The sequence below is a fragment of the Sinocyclocheilus grahami genome, unplaced genomic scaffold, assembly GCF_001515645.1.
Source record: "Sinocyclocheilus grahami isolate Dianchi unplaced genomic scaffold, SAMN03320097.WGS_v1.1 scaffold48.1, whole genome shotgun sequence".
Lineage (NCBI taxonomy): Eukaryota > Metazoa > Chordata > Actinopteri > Cypriniformes > Cyprinidae > Sinocyclocheilus > Sinocyclocheilus grahami.
In genome coordinates, this window is record NW_015505227.1 from 3608086 (window position 1) to 3625875 (window position 17790).

The 17790-nt window shown below is 37.5% G+C and overlaps 1 protein-coding gene across 1 annotated transcript in view; it reads left to right on the forward strand.

The window, feature by feature from the left end:
- The window catches only part of LOC107582903 (ribosomal protein S6 kinase alpha-5-like), a 37711-nt gene that overhangs the window by 9944 nt on the left and 9977 nt on the right, over window positions 1-17790 (forward strand). The window contains exons 6-12 of the mRNA XM_016268930.1: window positions 3891-3974; window positions 4164-4267; window positions 5677-5827; window positions 5993-6154; window positions 8898-9023; window positions 12349-12482; window positions 12593-12686. Of these exons, the coding sequence (XP_016124416.1) occupies window positions 3891-3974; window positions 4164-4267; window positions 5677-5827; window positions 5993-6154; window positions 8898-9023; window positions 12349-12482; window positions 12593-12686 (855 nt within the window). The remainder of the gene's footprint in view (window positions 1-3890; window positions 3975-4163; window positions 4268-5676; window positions 5828-5992; window positions 6155-8897; window positions 9024-12348; window positions 12483-12592; window positions 12687-17790) is intronic.

Sequence of the window (17790 nt, forward strand, 5' to 3'; positions counted from 1 at the left end):
TGTGTGTGTGTGTGTATATATATATATATATATATATGTGTGTGTGTGTGTGTGTGTGTGTATATATATATATATATCAGCCAGTAACCTATGGTACTAATGTATTGTACAGCCCTAAAGTGTTTCCCATTGTTTCCACTAGGCTTCACTTTTGATGTTGTTATTGCACAGAATGCAGGTTCAAAAATGTGTGTGGAACAAAATGTTGAGTTTTCAGTGTTTCAGCTGGAGTCTGTCCACATATCCACAGATTTTCAGTGTGGAAGTGAAAATGGGAGAAATAATGTGCAGACATAAACAGTGCAGATTAATTCATGAGATAAGGCTGTATCCTAGCACAGTTTTCCTTGTTCATAGCAGTTCATATTAACTGCGTAACGATTCTTTTTCATATAATTCTGGATCAAATTATTTAGAATTCTGGTTATTGAAAAGCATGCTAAGGGCAAAACATAACAGATACAGATAAGTACCATGCGGTTTGCAAAAAGAGCTTGTTGGTCGCATCTGCAGCAGCATATATACCACAAAACCATGCACTCAACCTGTGCAAACAAACATATGTGGGAGCCATCAGATAAGTTGTTGTCCAGCCAAGGACAAAAAGGCTGAATAAGCGTTACAACCACTTAAAGAAAATTACCAACCATTGTCCTGCATCATAAATGCTACATTTAAAGTGAATATTGCAGTACATTACACACATATGATTTACACACAGCACAGATGGCGTTTAGTCTTAGCCTCAACAGCATCTAAGTGCAGTAATTAATCATTCTAGAATGAAGAATCAGGTTTCGATGCATAGGTTTACATTTCATTTTATTTTTAACTTTTAAAACACTGTGTTGCAATTGATGCACTATGAGTGAAAGGGGGTCAGTAAGATATTTTTGAAGGAAATTAATACTTTTATTTAGCAAGGATGCATTAAATTGATCAAAAGTGACAGTAAAGACACTTCACCATTCTGACACAGTTAGCCTAAATATTTTAAATGTATTTTATTTAAATACTCTACCATTCGTTTTTTAAAATGTTTTTCAAAGAAGCCTTTCACCAAGCCTGCATTTATTTATAGTAAAATACAGTAAAAACTGTAATTTTACTAAATATTACTACAATATAAAATAATTGTTTTTCTATTTGAATATAAGTACATTTAAATCTATAATGAATTCAATTTAATCTATTCCTCTGATGGCACAGGTGATTTTTCAGCAGCCATGTCAGTGTCACATGATCCTTCAGAAATAGTTTGTAGCTCAAAAATATTTCTTATTATTATCCAATGTTGAGCTGTTTTTTTTTTTTGGAAACTGAGATGCATTTTTTCAGGATTCTTTGAATAGAAAATTAAATTGAACAGCATTTATTTGAAATGGAAATCTATCTTTTTGAAAAGCTTCTTTTTCTCTAACTCAATTCTTCCTTGCTAAATAAAATCTCACTGACCTTAAATGTTGTAACGGTAGTGTGTATATATAAATATATTAATATTTTTTAGCTTCTATAAAAAAAATACCCCCAAAACACCTTAAAATAACCAAATAATGAAAACTTTTGAATAAATTAACTGTTAGATGGTTATTCATATTTTAGTTTCTTTGTAAGGGATGACCTATTGAACACCTCATCTGTCTTTCGAAAGGGGTGTTTCTGCTCAGATGGTCGGCTCCATGGGTTTGCCTAATAGAAATAGGTTTTGCTGGAACAAATATTTAGAGGGAACATTGTGTTAGGGTGACATTCCAGTTTAGGAACTACTGGGTTAAAAGATATTTGATTAGACTGGCCAACAAGTGTTTAATATTTCACAGCTGTTGTTGTCATTGGAATATCTCTCAATACTAAGGCCCAATCCCAATTCTACCCCTTAGCCTTTCTCCTGGATGTGTGAGCTGCGCGATCTCCGATATGTGTGTGTGTGTGTCAGTAAGCAGCGCATTAATATAGAATGATAATTAAAGGCTCTAATGCACACCAGCACACCAGTATATGTGTGTGTATTGTAGGAGCTAGACGACGTATGATGATGTGTGACGTATAGTAGTGGTGTCCCAATTCTTAGGGGAATATTTTCACCCCTACCCCTTGACACTCCGTTTCAAGGGACAAGGGGAAGGGGTAGGGGAAGGAGTTTAAAATAGAATTGGGATTGGGCCTAAGTGTTCCTTATTAAAAACGACCAGACTTCCACTTTTCAAAATTTTTGTTATGGGTGTTTGAGACAAATGTTGAAAGATCTGTATTAAGAGAGTTCTTGTTGCATTGTTGTGAAGGGTTTTAACATTCGTCTTTGAGAAGTGCATCTATAACAAATGATTGTTTATTCCCGGGGACCACCCAATATCCCGCACGTGTCCCGCCCTGTCAGTGATGTTCTGTTTGATGTTCCAATAGTTCACACTGAACCTCCCTCCGTCCCATGGAAGGCTGTTTACTCAATGCTGTAATCGCTTATCATGCATGTTTTGGTGTTCTTTGTTCTAAAAGATTATATTAACTTTTTGTTTTTCTCAGTTTGACCTTTGTTGTACTAGCTAACAACCCATTTCAGCCAGAATTTCTTTTACAAGTGTGGATTGAAAACACGCCTGTGACTATTAAGACTTTATAGCGAACGTATAAACCAGCGCACAGAGTACCAGAGTAAATTCATCCGACAGAAATGTGCTGATTATGAGATGCATAAAAATCAAACCAATTAATAAATGTATGCAGGAACTTTAATTATAAAAGCCATGTGCTTGAAACGGTATTCAAACATGTGGCAATAATGTTAAATGCACATAGGATATTAAAGAAGATTGTTCCAGATGTTTTCATGGAATTTATTCCATAAATATGCAGCATAATTCAGAAAGCAGTTTTGCCCAATTTAGAAAGCACAGATGGCGTTTAGTCTTAGCCTCAACAGCATCTAAGTGCAGTAATTAATCATTCTAGAATGAAGAATCATGTTTCGATGCATAGGTTTACATTTCATTTTATTTTTAACTTTTAAAACACCGTGTTGCAATTGATACAGGGGGTCAGTAAGATTTTTTTGAAGGAAATTAATACTTTTATTTAGCAAGAATACATTAAATTTATCAAAAGTGAAAGTAAAGACAATTATAATGTTTCTTGAGCAGCAAATCAGCATATGAGAATGATTTCTGGAGGATCATGTGACACTGAAGGCTGGGGTAACAGCTGCTGGAAATTTAGCTTTGCCTTCACAGGAATATATTATAATACTTTTTAATATATATGAAAACAGAAAACTTGTTGTAAATTGTAATACTTTTTCACAATATTACTGTTTTTACTGTATTGTTGATCAAATAAATGCAGCCTTGGTGAGTGTAAAACTTCTTTTAAAAACATGCATTATAAAAATCTTACCAACCCCAAACCTTTGAACAGTAGTGTATATATTTAAATATTTTTGACCATTACTGCAAAGCCAGCTCATTATGTTTCATGAATCATGTTTTTTGTCTGACCAAATGTAATCTTGTGTGATTTTTATTTATTTTTAATACCAATGTCTTTTTTATTGATAATAAAGTAGTAAACAAAGAAATTCACACTTTTTACTGTGTAAGTTTTGCCCTGAGCTCAAAGCTGATTGGTCCATTGTTAGTGAAAATTCTGTGTCGATGCTTCCACTGTCAGTCGTGTAAGACAAATGGCATACGGTAGATTAATGAGAATTTTCAGTTGAGTAAACACACCCAGCCCTAAACCAAACATTCACATATCTATGTTTCCGAAAGAAAATAATTTCTGATTGCTACAAAGACAATCGTGAAAACTTAAACTGTAGAAGAAACTTTAGGAAATTTGGAAGCAAGGGAGATAGGTTGTTGCAAGCAATAAAATAAACCCTTTTGGTCTTGTAGGTAGAGAGGGCTTATTCCATCTGTGGCACTATTGAGTACATGGCTCCTGAGATTGTAGCAGGAGGAGAGTCAGGACATGACAAGGTAAAGTGAACCGCTTATCTGCCCATTCACCACATTTTTAAGTGCTATATAATTACACATGTAATTTTCTTAAATTATATACAGCAGCTTAAAGTTTGACTTTGAAAAGCGATTCATTCATTTTTGCCCCAATCAGCATACATTTGAATGTGCTTTTGAGAATATAGCCCTTGTGTTGTGCTCCTGCAGGCGGTGGACTGGTGGAGTATGGGAGTTCTGATGTATGAGCTGTTGACCGGAGGCTCTCCTTTCACTGTCGATGGAAATGAGAACTCTCATTCTGACATTGCCGAGTAAGACCAGCACATACACACACACACACACACACTTAGAGGTGTATTCGCTAAGAATGGGAGTAAGGAATTTAACGATGCTGATTCTGATTGTGATTCCTCTTAGCAACCCTAGTTCCATTAAAGGGATAGTTCACCCAAAAATGAAAATTCTGTCATTATTTACTCACCCTCATGTCGTTCCAAACCCGTAAAACCTCTGTTCATCTTTGCAACACAAATTAAGATATTCTTGATGGAATCTGAGAGCTCTCTGACCCTCCCATAGACAGCAAGGGTCCTTACATGATCAAGGTCCAGAAACGTAGCAAGGAGATCGGTAAAATAATCCATGTGACATCAGCTGACACAAAACAGGGTACGCTGTTTGCGTTCAGTGGATACTCTCCAAAATGGCGCTAGGGTGATGCGGAGGAGATGAATAGTTGAATAAAGTCGGGTTTTTTTCTTTTCTTTTGCGCACAAAAAGTATTCTCGTAGCTTTGTAAAATCACGGTTGAACCCCTGATGTCACATGGATTATTTTACCGATCTCCTTGCCACGTTTCTGGACCTTGATCATGTAAGGACCCTTGCTGTTTATGGGAGGGTCAGAGAGCTCTCAGAATGCATCAAAAATATCTTAATTTGTGTTCCGAAGACGAACTGAGGTCTTACGGGTTTGGAACGACATGAGGGTGAGTAGTTAATGACAGAATTTTCATTTTTGGGTGAACTATCTGATTCTTTAAAAGGATAGTTCACCCAAAAATGAAAATTCTTTACTTGCCCTCATGTTGTTCCAAACCCGTATGACTTACTTTCTTCTGTGTAAGACAACAGAAGATACTTTTGAAGAATGTTGGTTGCTATATGGTTTCAGTTCCTATTGACTTTCGTTGTATGGAAAGGAAGTCTTTGGGTACCAAAACTGTTTGTTATGAACACACATCGTCATATGATCAATCAACTAGACTACTAGAGTATCATGAGCCTTACATACAAATGACAAGAATAGGTTTTTTGAATTTTTTGGGTTTAATTTTGAATCTGACATGATGAAATTTGATGACTCATAGGAGTAATTTGTTTAGGAGTCAGACTTGAACAGATCTGAAAACTCAGATATTAATTTTATTCTTGAATTTTTGTTTTGAATTCTTGTTTTGAATAATAACTGGTTCTCGGTTTCCAACCCTAATTCTCTGCATGCCTTTATGTAGTTAAACACCAGTTCTCTTTTTATTATCTCGAAGTCCGCCTTGCTTTGAAATCATGAGTTGACTGTTTGATTGCATCAGCATGTTGATAATGATAATTAATATATAATTTAATTATTGTTTAATTATAATTCCAATACAAATCTGAAGGAAGGGTACAGTTGGTGTTGTTTTTTTCTTTTTTATTAATTCGCTCTCTTTTCCCGATAGGAGAATTATGAAAAAGAATCCTCCATTCCTCAAAGACATGGGGCATCTGGCCAAAGACATTATCCAGAAACTGCTAATTAAAGACCCAAAGAAGAGGCTGGGCTCCGGGCCCTCAGGGGCCCAGAATGTGAAAAGCCATCCATTTTACCAGGCAAGATGAAAATGAATAATTTACTTTTTTTCACACAAAAAAAATTATTTTAGTAGAGTAGAATAACTATTTCCCTAGTCATTTCATTGGCTTGTTAAAGTTAATTCAGATTCTCTCATGCTTTGAAGGACCAACGTCTAAAATGTTTGACTATGGTTGATTCAGAAAATGAACTGGGAGGATCTAGCTGCTAAGAAGGTTCCGGCTCCGTTTAAGCCTGTAATTCGTGATGAGCTGGATGTTAGCAACTTTGCTGAGGAGTTTACAGAGATGGACCCGACATACTCCCCAGCGGCACTTCCAAACAACTGTGACCGCATCTTTCAGGTATTAGAATTAATAACTAATTGTATTGTATTATAATATTTGTTTATTGGCAGATATTTTTGGTTATTTGCAAGTCAGACGGCCTAACATGATGTGTGAAAGTGAGGAATTTAAACTGATATTTCATCCAGTTTAAAAGATTGCTGTTAGTTTACTCACTCTCTGGCCATCCAAGATATAGGTGACTTTTTTTCTTGGGTAGAACAGTAAAGAAGATTTTTAGCTTAAACCATGGTGCTTGGTGATCCATAAAATGCATGTCAGCGGCTACCCGTCTTTGAGAATAAAAAAGCATGTCATGCAACACAAAATGAATACCCATGGCTCCAGACGATATATTGAGATCTTATGAAGTGAAACTATTGGTCTGTGCAAGAAAACTGAACATTATTTACAACATTATTACCTTTAATCTATAGCATCAGGCAAACGGAAAAGTACTATTCTTTTCCACTAGCTGGTTCAATTTGCTAGTTTGTTTACGTAATCATGCAATGACATAACTAATACGCAATTATATTATTAAGTTATATTATTTTTATTTTTATAAGTTATATTATTATTAATTATTATTATGATGGAAAAGCAGAATTTTTACTGCAGCAATTACTCCAGTTTTTACATGATCCTTCAGAAATCATTGTCATGTGCTGATTGCAAGAAACATTTCTCATTATTTTCAATGTTGAAAACAGTTGTGTTGCTTAACATTTTTCTTGAAACTGATGCATTGTTTTTCAGAATTCTTTGATGAATAGAATTCTTTGAAAGATAAATTAATTGTAAGGCTTTACTGCCATTTTTGATCAAATGAATGCATACTTGCTGCATGCAAGTATTAGCTTCTTTCAACAAAAATCTTACCCAAAATTTTGAATGGTAGTGTATTTGATCAAAATGTACTCAAAGTTCACTCAAAAAAAGTTCAGCTTTTGAAGCAGAATTGTCCCAAAACTACCAAATAACATCTGATTTCTTTTCCTGGCCAATATATCAGTTTTTCACAAATGTCATGCATGTGTGATGTGCCTAATATTGATTCACACTGAGCATTTATGACAAATAATTTCTGCACACGAGTGGACATTTGATGTTGCTTTAGAATATAATTGTTCTGTTAACCCTCCATTATTAGTAAGCAGGAAGTACCGAAGTGGATATGGGCAAGTCAGCCTTTATAATGATCACTTACTTATGAGCCCGGCTGTCTATGTTGGTATTCAGATGAATTAGAGAGCTGTTTGGAGATGTAATTATGGTGATATGGAGATGGATTCAAGCATCAGATGTGAAGGACTATTTTTGATGCGGCTTGATCCATAACGTTGCCTATAGCATGATGCCAGCTGAAATGGGAGGCTGCAAAAGAGATGGTGTCTATGATTGCCTTCTGAATCCTTCAGTCTGGCAGATCAATGCCGCCATTAAACGGCTCTGTCATGGAATAAAAGGTCGGCGTCTGCGAGAACAACCATGTCTGGCTCAATTACTCCTTCAACCTTTGATTACCAACTTCATCTTGGCTTTTCTAAGCATTCGCCTTTCATGTGCGCTGGAATTTTGATCCTTCGTAATTCTCGGGCGGTACAATTGCAGCGACGTCAGCAATGATAACTTACGAAGCGCTCCACAGCGCACACACATGCATAGCCGCATATAAACCCAGCCACCCCCTCAAACTCCTCACAAACTGAAATTAAGCTGCATTAGAGGGCTGTGATCATTTGAAAAGCAGGGCAATCAAATACCTTGGCTTAGCAATTAAAAGCATTTCAACCATTCATCTCCTCATCCTTCCGTCCAGCCATCCTCTCATCCAGCCAGCCACTCCTCCACCCATGTAGCACACAGCTGCAGTCTGGCCATGTAAGTGGGACATGGGCTGTCGGAGGCTTTATTTAGATGGGGGCACATGATGCAGTTGTCGCAAACAATGTTACTGGAGTCCCTCAGCATGAAGGATTTGCAGAAATGCAAAAAGCCTTGGTGTTTGAATTCTGTCAGTTAGGCCTGTCACGATAACCACTTTTTGTTGTGCGATAAATTGCCCGAGAAATAATTGCGATAAGCGATATTATTGTCATTTTAAAGACCATTTATGCCACTGAATATATAATCATAATGTAACCGCATAATAATGCAAGAAGGCCTACACACTTTAAAATGACAACAAACTTTTAATTTTTAAGAATATTTAGATCATGCAAATTAGGTATCAAAATATTAGATACCTTAAAAACTTTTTTTAAAAAGTAGAAAAAAAGAAAAATGCACAAAGAACTTGTATGGAGATTTTTCCATCTACAGATTTTTCACTTTTCTCTGTAAATTAAGGGTGCACACTAATGCTGAAAAACACAATCACTATTTAGCAGTCAGATGTCCGTATGCACAAAGACACAGATCCCTAAACAAGACCATATCTGCAGATGAAACTTTGTAGAAGCATTTTTTTCAATTTGAACGAGCACCGCATGACCACACCACGTTATGTACGAGAAGCTGCAAAAGACACATGCGCAAGTGGAATGTTCAAAACATGGTGACATTAATTTTTAAGTAAATATAATGGGCGATGTATTGTGCCACCAAAAATGATTGAGGTCATGTACATACAGTATATTGCGCGATAAGTCGATATATTGATTATTGTGACAGGCCTACTGTCAGTGACCCTGAAACTTCCTCTGCATTATTTCTCCCTTCTGTTAGTGAGTGTGTTTATAGATGTTTGTATCTGCAGGGCTATTCCTTCATGGCTCCCTCCATCCTGTTTAAGAGGAATGCGGTGATGGACGACCCGGCTCAGCTGTGCGGCCGGTCAGAGAGGCCGGGGTCTGCCGCTGTTGCCCGTAGTGCTATGATGAAGGTCAGTGTGCATATTGCTGCTTTGTAAAAACATTACAATATTTAAAGCTGAAGTATGTAATTTTTCAGTGTTAAAATACTGTCTCCCATCCCAGTTTAATGTGAGGTCAGGGCTCGCAAAATCGCTAGCCCGACATCCCAGGGCTATCGTGTTTTCCAGTCGGGCTACCAAAATGTTTCACTGCCCTGCCCAACGGGCTACCTTGAACAGTGATATAAAATCCCTTCCTTTGATTCACGTTGTTCACTCGCTTGTAGGGGTGAAACGGATCATAGTTTATCATTTACACGTGTTTCTAAGTCTGACAAATTTAAACATTCAAGCTTTTTTAACCATTCATGCGCATGAAGAATTCAGTTCGGTGCTCGCGCGCACATCCTCAAAGCGTGCACATACAGAGTGGCGTTACAGGCAGAGCACGAATACAGAATTGATTCCTCTTTCGCTTGAACGGACACATACAAGCAAAATTATCTCAAAATAACTATCTCTACAAGTATTTTCATGTCTTAAATGAACGTAAACAGTGGAGAAAGAAATCGCATGTGCATCATTATATTGGATCCGTACATTCGGTCTTAAAGGGGCAGCAGCCTATAAATACCTGCTGTTTAAGCGCCACCTTCTGTCAGAGAGTGACATTTGTGTCTCATTCAGCCCATCTGCTGTTTTTGTTTTGTTCAGATTTTTTATGTAGTATCACAAAGCTAAAGTCAGACCATTTTGTTTTTGTTTCAAATTTCTAAATTTTACAATCTAAATAACATGTATGCAGCATCTTTGTTTGGATCATGATTAAAATACACAGGCAAAACCTTAGTTTACTTGCATGGAGAAATGTATTTTATTTGTATTATGTATTTATTTGATTTGGGATTTGTTTTAAAATTTCAAGTTAGTATATTGTTTGACATTTTCAATTTCACAAAGTAATGTGCAGCCTTTTGGTCTGAGAAATAACAAAAGGACACCTTTTTAAAAATCTGTCTTAAATCTAATTTTGTTAAAAAAGAAATTGTGAGAAAATTGTATTGTGAAATCAGAATCATGAATCATATCACATCGATATGGAAACCAATGGAAAAAGGGTGAAATCTTCAGGGAACCTGTTTGAAAACCATCATTATTTTTGCAAAAACATTGAAAGAAATGCCAGTGCTTATTCGGGAGCAAATTAGTTTTCGATAGTGATAGACCATTAAACTACTATTAATATTTTTAAACAATATTAAATTTTTTTTACTAAAGCGGTTATCGGTTCTTGAGTATCGGTTTTACTCCATCTTAAGTTTAAAGGTCTTTGCACACTGAGTCCGGAATTTTTTCGCACGTTAAAAAATAAATACGTTGTTGACATGTTGTCAGTCACGTTTACACACTGCTTTCGAAACTTTTGTCCATTATAAAACAATTCGGACAAGGTTAGATTTTCTGCGCTTTCGCTTCCGTAAAAAGCATTTTGATAGGAAAGGATGACGAATACGAAAGAACGAAAAAACGCATGCGAAAATTTTGGACTTGGTGTGCAAGGATCTTAAGTCTTAAAAAAAAAATTGTACAACATAGTTCACAGGTACAGTAACTTAATATTTCAATTGCTTGCATAAATAATTACACTTTCTATTATTATATAATACAGGAGCAAATTATTTTTGGAAATACATTTACATTTATTGGTTTGGCAGACGCATTTTTTCAAAAGCTGGTGCCATGCTCTACTGGTTGAGCTACATGAATGGATATTGAATGGATATTGTGCATATTGATTATAACACAATTATACCATAATATCAGTATTTTGGTTGTTGGTAAATTAAATGATGTAAGAGAAGTTAAATAGAGGGTGGGATAGGGAAATAGATAGTATTGTGCAGTAGAGAAGAATACATTTACAGTGGGGCAAAAAAGTATTTAGTCAGCCACCAATTGTGCAAGTTCTCCCACTTAAAAAGATGAGAGAGGCCTGTAATTTTCATCATAGGTATACCTCAACCATGAGAACAAAAGTCCTGATACAATTCACTATGCAAATATTACAATGACAGCTTCACGGTTGAGTAGAAAACATTTTGAGGGGCTTTCACACATTTCTTGTTTAAAAACAGCAAGATGGAGTGCAGTGGTATTTAGAAGAAGGGGCGCATAAATGCACATTAACTCTCTTAAAATGTTGCTGATTTACACTCTCAATACACTGAAGATGTCTATTCTGCCCCCAGATCCATCTGATTGGTCTGTTGATTTAAAATTGAACTTCTGCACTGCTTGTCAAATTTGGACTATTTTTAATTTGAAAATGTATTGTATTCATGGGCGTGATACACTAAAAAAGCCAACAACATCCATCTCCTGTGTATACGGAGACCAGCCATTAAAAATAGTAAGTAGCACAAAATATAAAAACCTGACGTTTTATACCCTTCTGCAGAACTGTCAGAAATGATGAAGAGCAGCTGGATTTTCTTTGCTTTTCTAAAATAAAAGATTTTTTTATGTACTCTGTACTGTAGATATACTGCAACAGTTACAACCAAAGCTCCCTTCACAGTCCATCCAGACCATTTATCAAAATAAATCAGCTGAAACTGATCATTCAGAAATCATCAAGCCATATGCACAATAACACGTGTGACCCTGGACCACAAAACCAGTCATAAGGGTCAATTTTTCAAAATTAAGATTTATACATCATCTGAAAGTTGAATGAATAAGCTTTGATGTATGGTTTGTTAAGATTGGACAATATTTGGCCGAGATACAACTATTTGAAAATCTGGAATCTGAGGGTGCAAAAAATCAAAATACTGAGAAAATCACCTTTAAAGTTGTCCAAATGAAGTTCTTAGCAATGCACATTACTAATCAAAAATTAAGTTTTGATATATTAACAGTAGGAAATTTACAAAATATTTTCATGGAACATGATCTTTACTTAATATTCTAATGATTTTTGGCATAAAAGAAAAATCAATAATTTTGACCCATACAATGTATTTATGGCTATTGCTACAAATATACCCCAGCGACTTAAGACTGGTTTTGTGGTCCAGGGTCACATATGGCCTTTGCAGCAGTTTCACATTAATCATAAACTTGATTCTGATAAATGTCAGTTTGAAATTCAACAAAATATAGAGGATAGCCAATCAAAACAGGGCTCATTTACATATAAAAATGTTAACGGTATGGTAACAAATTAACTTATTTAATTCTAAGTGTCAGGTCATGTGAAAGTATATTACAATTGTTTTGGTGCAAAAAAATCTTGATTAACATTGTAAGTGGATTTTACCTGACCTCTAAACTTTTGACGAACTGACTGTAGGACTCTCCGTTCTACATAAACTATGAGATGGACCTGAGGGAGAACGCTCTGGGAGAGGGAAGCTTCTCCATCTGCAGACAGTGCACTCACAAAAAGACTGGACAGAAATATGCCGTAAAGATCGTCAGTAAAAGGTACCAGCTATGCAGCCTGCTAACAGAGTCTTTTTGATGTATTTAAAGTTTAGTTAAATTTTATAGGCAAATTTTTTTATGGAAGTCATTTGTAGTTTACTGTTCTGCAGAATGGAGGCACTGACGCAGAAAGAGATCGCTGCTCTCAAACTGTGTGATGGACACCCCAACATAGTCAAGCTATATGAGATCTACCACGACCAGGTAAGACAGTGTTTGAGACTGAAACCTAGAGCTCATGTGCACATCAAAGCCTTATTCTCTCAATGAACTCGGCTAGCCTGAATAAGTTTGAACTCTCTTTGTCCTTGCACCTGCCCCAGATTTAATTCCCTCCTGTTCATAAACTGCCCCCTTCCTTTTCATTGTACTTCGTCTTAATTACCAGATGCAGCACCAAAGAAGGTTAAAACTGAATGGAGAAATAACACCACAGTTGGTTTTCATTACAACAACATCAAATTGGTCCTTTTTACTTATTTAATAAATCCTAGAGAAAAACATAGATTTACGTTTTCTGCAGGGCATTAAAAAAAGTGCATCAGATCTGCTTTGCCAAAGAAAGGTTAAAACTAACTGGAGATGAACATGGTTGGTTTTAACATCAAATTGGTCCTTTTTACTTACTTAATAAATAAAAAAACTAAATAAAAGTCAATGGGAGACTAAAAACCACACATCTGGGGAAGAGTTCAGAACAAAATTCTGCTTCATTGAAGGGTCACAGAAGCATGTAGTTTCAGTTAATGGAAGAAGTTTGAAACAACCAGGACTCTTCCTAGAGCTGGCCTCCTGGCCAAACTGAGCAATTAATGGAGAAGGGCTTTGGTTAGAGTGGTGACCAAGATGCTGATGGTCACTCTAGTTGAGCTCCATGATCATATGTGTAGATAGGAGAAATCTACAGGAGGACAAACATCACTGCAACACTCCACCGATCTGGGCTTTGTGGTGGTGTGGCCAAACTCAAATGTTGAGATAGCCTTTATGAGAACCCAGTCCAGAGCATTCAGAACCTGAGACTGGGCAGAAGGTTCACCTTCCAACAGGACAATGACCCCAAGCACACAGCAAGAGTGGCTTATAGACCACTCTGTGAATGTCCTTGAGTGGCCCAGCCAAAGCCTGGGCTTAAACCCAATCAAATATTTCTGGAGAAAACTGAAAATGTATGTCTACCCCCATCCAACCTGACCGAGCTTGAGAGCTGAACAGGTGAGGAGAAGAATGGCAGATAAATGCCAAATGCTGATGTTGTCGCATCAAACAAAAAAGATTTGAGACTGTAAAGGTGCTTCAGCTAAATATTTAGTTAATTAAGAATGCTTATGCAATGTACTTATTTCAGTTTTTTCTGTTTGTAATAAATTTATGAAGTCAATTCTGTTTTTGCTGTGTCAATATGGTGTATGGAGTGTAGATTGATGTGGGGAAAAAAGTAATTTAAAGAGGTTTAACATAAGGCAGCAACATAACAAAACATGAAAAAAATTAAATATATAAATATATATATATATATGTGTGTGTGTGTGCATATGTACTGGATGTATGTATGTATATATATTGTAGCGTCTGCGTAGGATCATGCATGTGCGTTGGACTGTTTATGGCTTAAAAGACCCTTTTAGCCTTTTGACATTTGCATATAAATTACAGTTCTGGTCAGAGATGTTACGTTGTATAGGGGTTTTAAATTGCCAGAAATAATTGTAATATTGATTCTGCTACAGTTAATTCGAAGATATAATCTAAATATTTATTATGAATCATAACCAGTTATAATTCGTCATAAATATTCCCCTTTTTAGAGCTAATAAATAATAATAAACATTACAATATATATATATAGAAATCGCGTTTGGTCTCGTACTGTATCGCGTACCTTGTCAGTGCTGTGCACTTGCTTGGCCATTTGTTGTGATAAACAGGAAAGTGTCCTCAAGCGCCAGCAAAACAGTGTTAAGATATACTCTAAGATATACTCTTTGAGAGAAGTAGTCAATCAGCAGAAGTTAAAAGCAGCTCGTAAGTGTATTTATTTCTTGTCTCAGTGTTTAGCTCAGTTGTCGTTGCTAGTAGGGGTGCTCTGATCAGGATTTTTGAGGCCGATCACCGATCACAGAAAGCAGTATCTGCCGATACCGATCACCGATACCGATCTTTTTAAAGCCTTCTTTTTATCATTTATAACTATTTATAGTGATACTCCAATCAGGATTTATTCATACATTTATTCATTGCCTGAATTTCATTTTTGAAAATGGAGGGAATTCCCCTCTTAGGAGACTCTTGTGAGAGGGGAAGCAGCACAGACTGTGCTTTCAAACAGGAGTCTGCTACTGATCCGCGACTGTTTACCACAAACACAATATTTATCCATTATTTTGATTTCAAATCCAAATATTGTCACTGAAAATGCTTTTTTACACAGTACAGTTATACAGTCTTTCACAGACATGTTTAAGCACAATAAATATAAGCAACACATTATTCAATGCTTTTTACTTTTGCATTTACTTCTAGATTTATAACTAGATAGATATAAACAAAACCGAGTTGAACGTCCTTCAAGGACAGCGCATCCACACTTTGCTCCATCCTTATTCTGCTCTGTCACTCTTCGACAACCTGCCTGTTCTGTCTGAGGGTCGTATATTTATCACAGGTACAGCCTGCTCTGAGCATCGTTATGCACATGCTGCGCACAGACCCTGCAAATAAAACACGTGACATTTAAAGCATAACATAACAGTCCTGAGCGCAAGCTGTACTGGTAGTCAATAAGAAAAAAGCGCAGATATGCTGTTCTGAATGGACGTCGGGAATGGGATATTGTTAGACCGCCTGCTCCTGTTCAACTTACACCAGAGTTACCGACCACTATCACATTTTATTCGGGAATTTAATCCCGCGATGCAAAAAATCCGGTCGGTTCCCGCGGGAGAGCCGCGGGAATGCAGACCTCTACATGCAGAGCAGCAATAGACTCGGTGCGGAAACGATCTCTGCACTGCTGCAGACGCACCGCTACTGGACTCACTATTGGACTGCAACCGTGTGCAGTGAATGCTTTAATCCGTTAAAATGAGCGCGGAAAAAATACGCACCACGTATGCACTGCAAACGGAGTAATGTGAACCTGGGATTATGTGTGCGCGCGGCGAGTGTGCATGAGTGCATGGTCTCCAGGAGAGCACTCGAGCGCTGAATGGTTAAACACTGTCAAGAATTAAAAAGAAATGCAATTTATAAATTTTAGAGGCGATGTGACACTGCCTCGACTGTGCAAGTGACAATTCCTGTGTCAACTGTGCAGCGTGCAGCTCGCTTATAGACAGACGCGATGTGGTGATTTGAAGCCATTTGCGCATTTTGATAGAGAGCGTGCGGTGATTCACTCACGCTGTTTGTGAAATTACATCTCACACAAGGTTTTCAAATTACTTTATATGTTATATAATGAAGAAATATGAAGTATAATTATTTCACCCGTGCCAGACAGAGACTGAGACGGTGCCGCTGCATGTCGTGTCAAACCTCTCATGGCAGCGTCATCAGCTTGAGATAGTTTTTTTGAGATCGGCCTTTTTAGAGACCACCGATCAATCATCCAAACGTGATTATCGGCCGAAAGTGATCGGTAGCCGATTGATCGGAGCACCCCTAGTTGCTAGGAAACTGTGTGGAGACGTGCTGAAATTGCGTTTGGTCTCGTATGTATCGCGTACCTTGTCTGTTGTGCGCTTGCTTGGCCATTTGTTGTGATAAACAGGAAAGTGTGTCCAGCTGAATTCAATTAGATTTTTTTTTGACAAATATTAAAAGCTTAGTATACCGCGGCAGCCCTCGTGTGAAGCCCTCCTCGTGTTAAGACCAAAGAGTGTAAAGACCATCGACTCTACCATTCGACTCCACCGAGCAGGGACACCGGCAAGAGATATAAGTATCGCTTTTGAATCATTCTCTTTCCTACTACTTGTTTCCCTTCTGTTTTCAGTTTTTAATAACCAATTCTTACTGTGTTTCCAGATCCCTACTATCACTCGCAAACCACGCATCACAAACTGTAGGCAGCGCAATCCTAACACCCTGCAATTTATCGACCCCCAGGACCACTAGGTAACTTTGTAAAATAATTAGATATGCTGCTCTCAACCTTTCCTGAGAATGGTACTCCCCTAGTTATGCTTGGAGACTTCAACATCCACCTAGATAAACCTCAGACTGCATAATTCCACACTCTGCTTGCCTCTTTTGATCTCAAGAAGGTGTTAACTACGGCTACTCAAAAATCAGGCAACCAACTGGACCTTATTTACACACGACACTGCTCCACTGATCATGTACTGGTTACTCCACTGCACACCTCGGATCACTTCCTCTTCACTCTTAACCTCAACATGGTTCCTGACACAACACATACCCCTCCACATGTCACTTTTCGACATAACCTACGCTCACTCTCACCCTCCCGGCTATCTGCTATGGTTTCATCTTCGCTTCCTTCCCCTGAACAGTTATCTCTTGATGTCAACAGTGCTACTGATACTTTCTGCTCCACTCTTACGTCTTGTTTAGACACTGTCTGCCCCTTGTCTTCCAGGCCAGCTCGTAACCACCTCTTCTGCCCCTTGGCTATCTAATGTTCTCCGTGAGCATCTTTCTAAGCTCAGAGCTGCAGAAAGAGTATGGCACAAATCACAAAATCTTACTGACCTTAATGTGTATCGATCATTCCTCTCTTCATTCTCTGCTAATGTCTCCACTGCTAAAAGGACATACTATCACAACAGAATTAACTCTTGCATGCTCTTTAAACATTTTCCTCCCTCCTTTGTCCTCCTCCTCCCACTCCTTCATCAGCTCTAACAGCTGACGACTTTGCCACATTCTTCATTAATAAAATTACAAATCTCAGTGCACAATTTGCCACACCACAAACTGTCAAACACATCTTACCAGCAAACATGCACTCGTGTTCATCCTTCTCTCCACTCTCTGAGGCAGAAGTCTCTATAAACTCATCCTATCCAATCATCCTACTACTTGTCCGCTTGATCCTGTTCCATCTCATCTCCTTCAAGCCATTTCTCCTGCCGTTGTACCTGCACTCACTCACATCGTTTGCACATCCCTTCACACTGGTGTTTTTCCCTCAACATTTAAACAGGCTCGTATAACCCCACTTCGTAAGAAACCCACCCTTAACCCAACTCTTTTAGAGAACTACAGACCGGTTTCACTTCTACCTTTCATTGCAAAAACACTTGAACGAGTTGTGTTCAACCAAGTCTCAGCCTTTCTCACA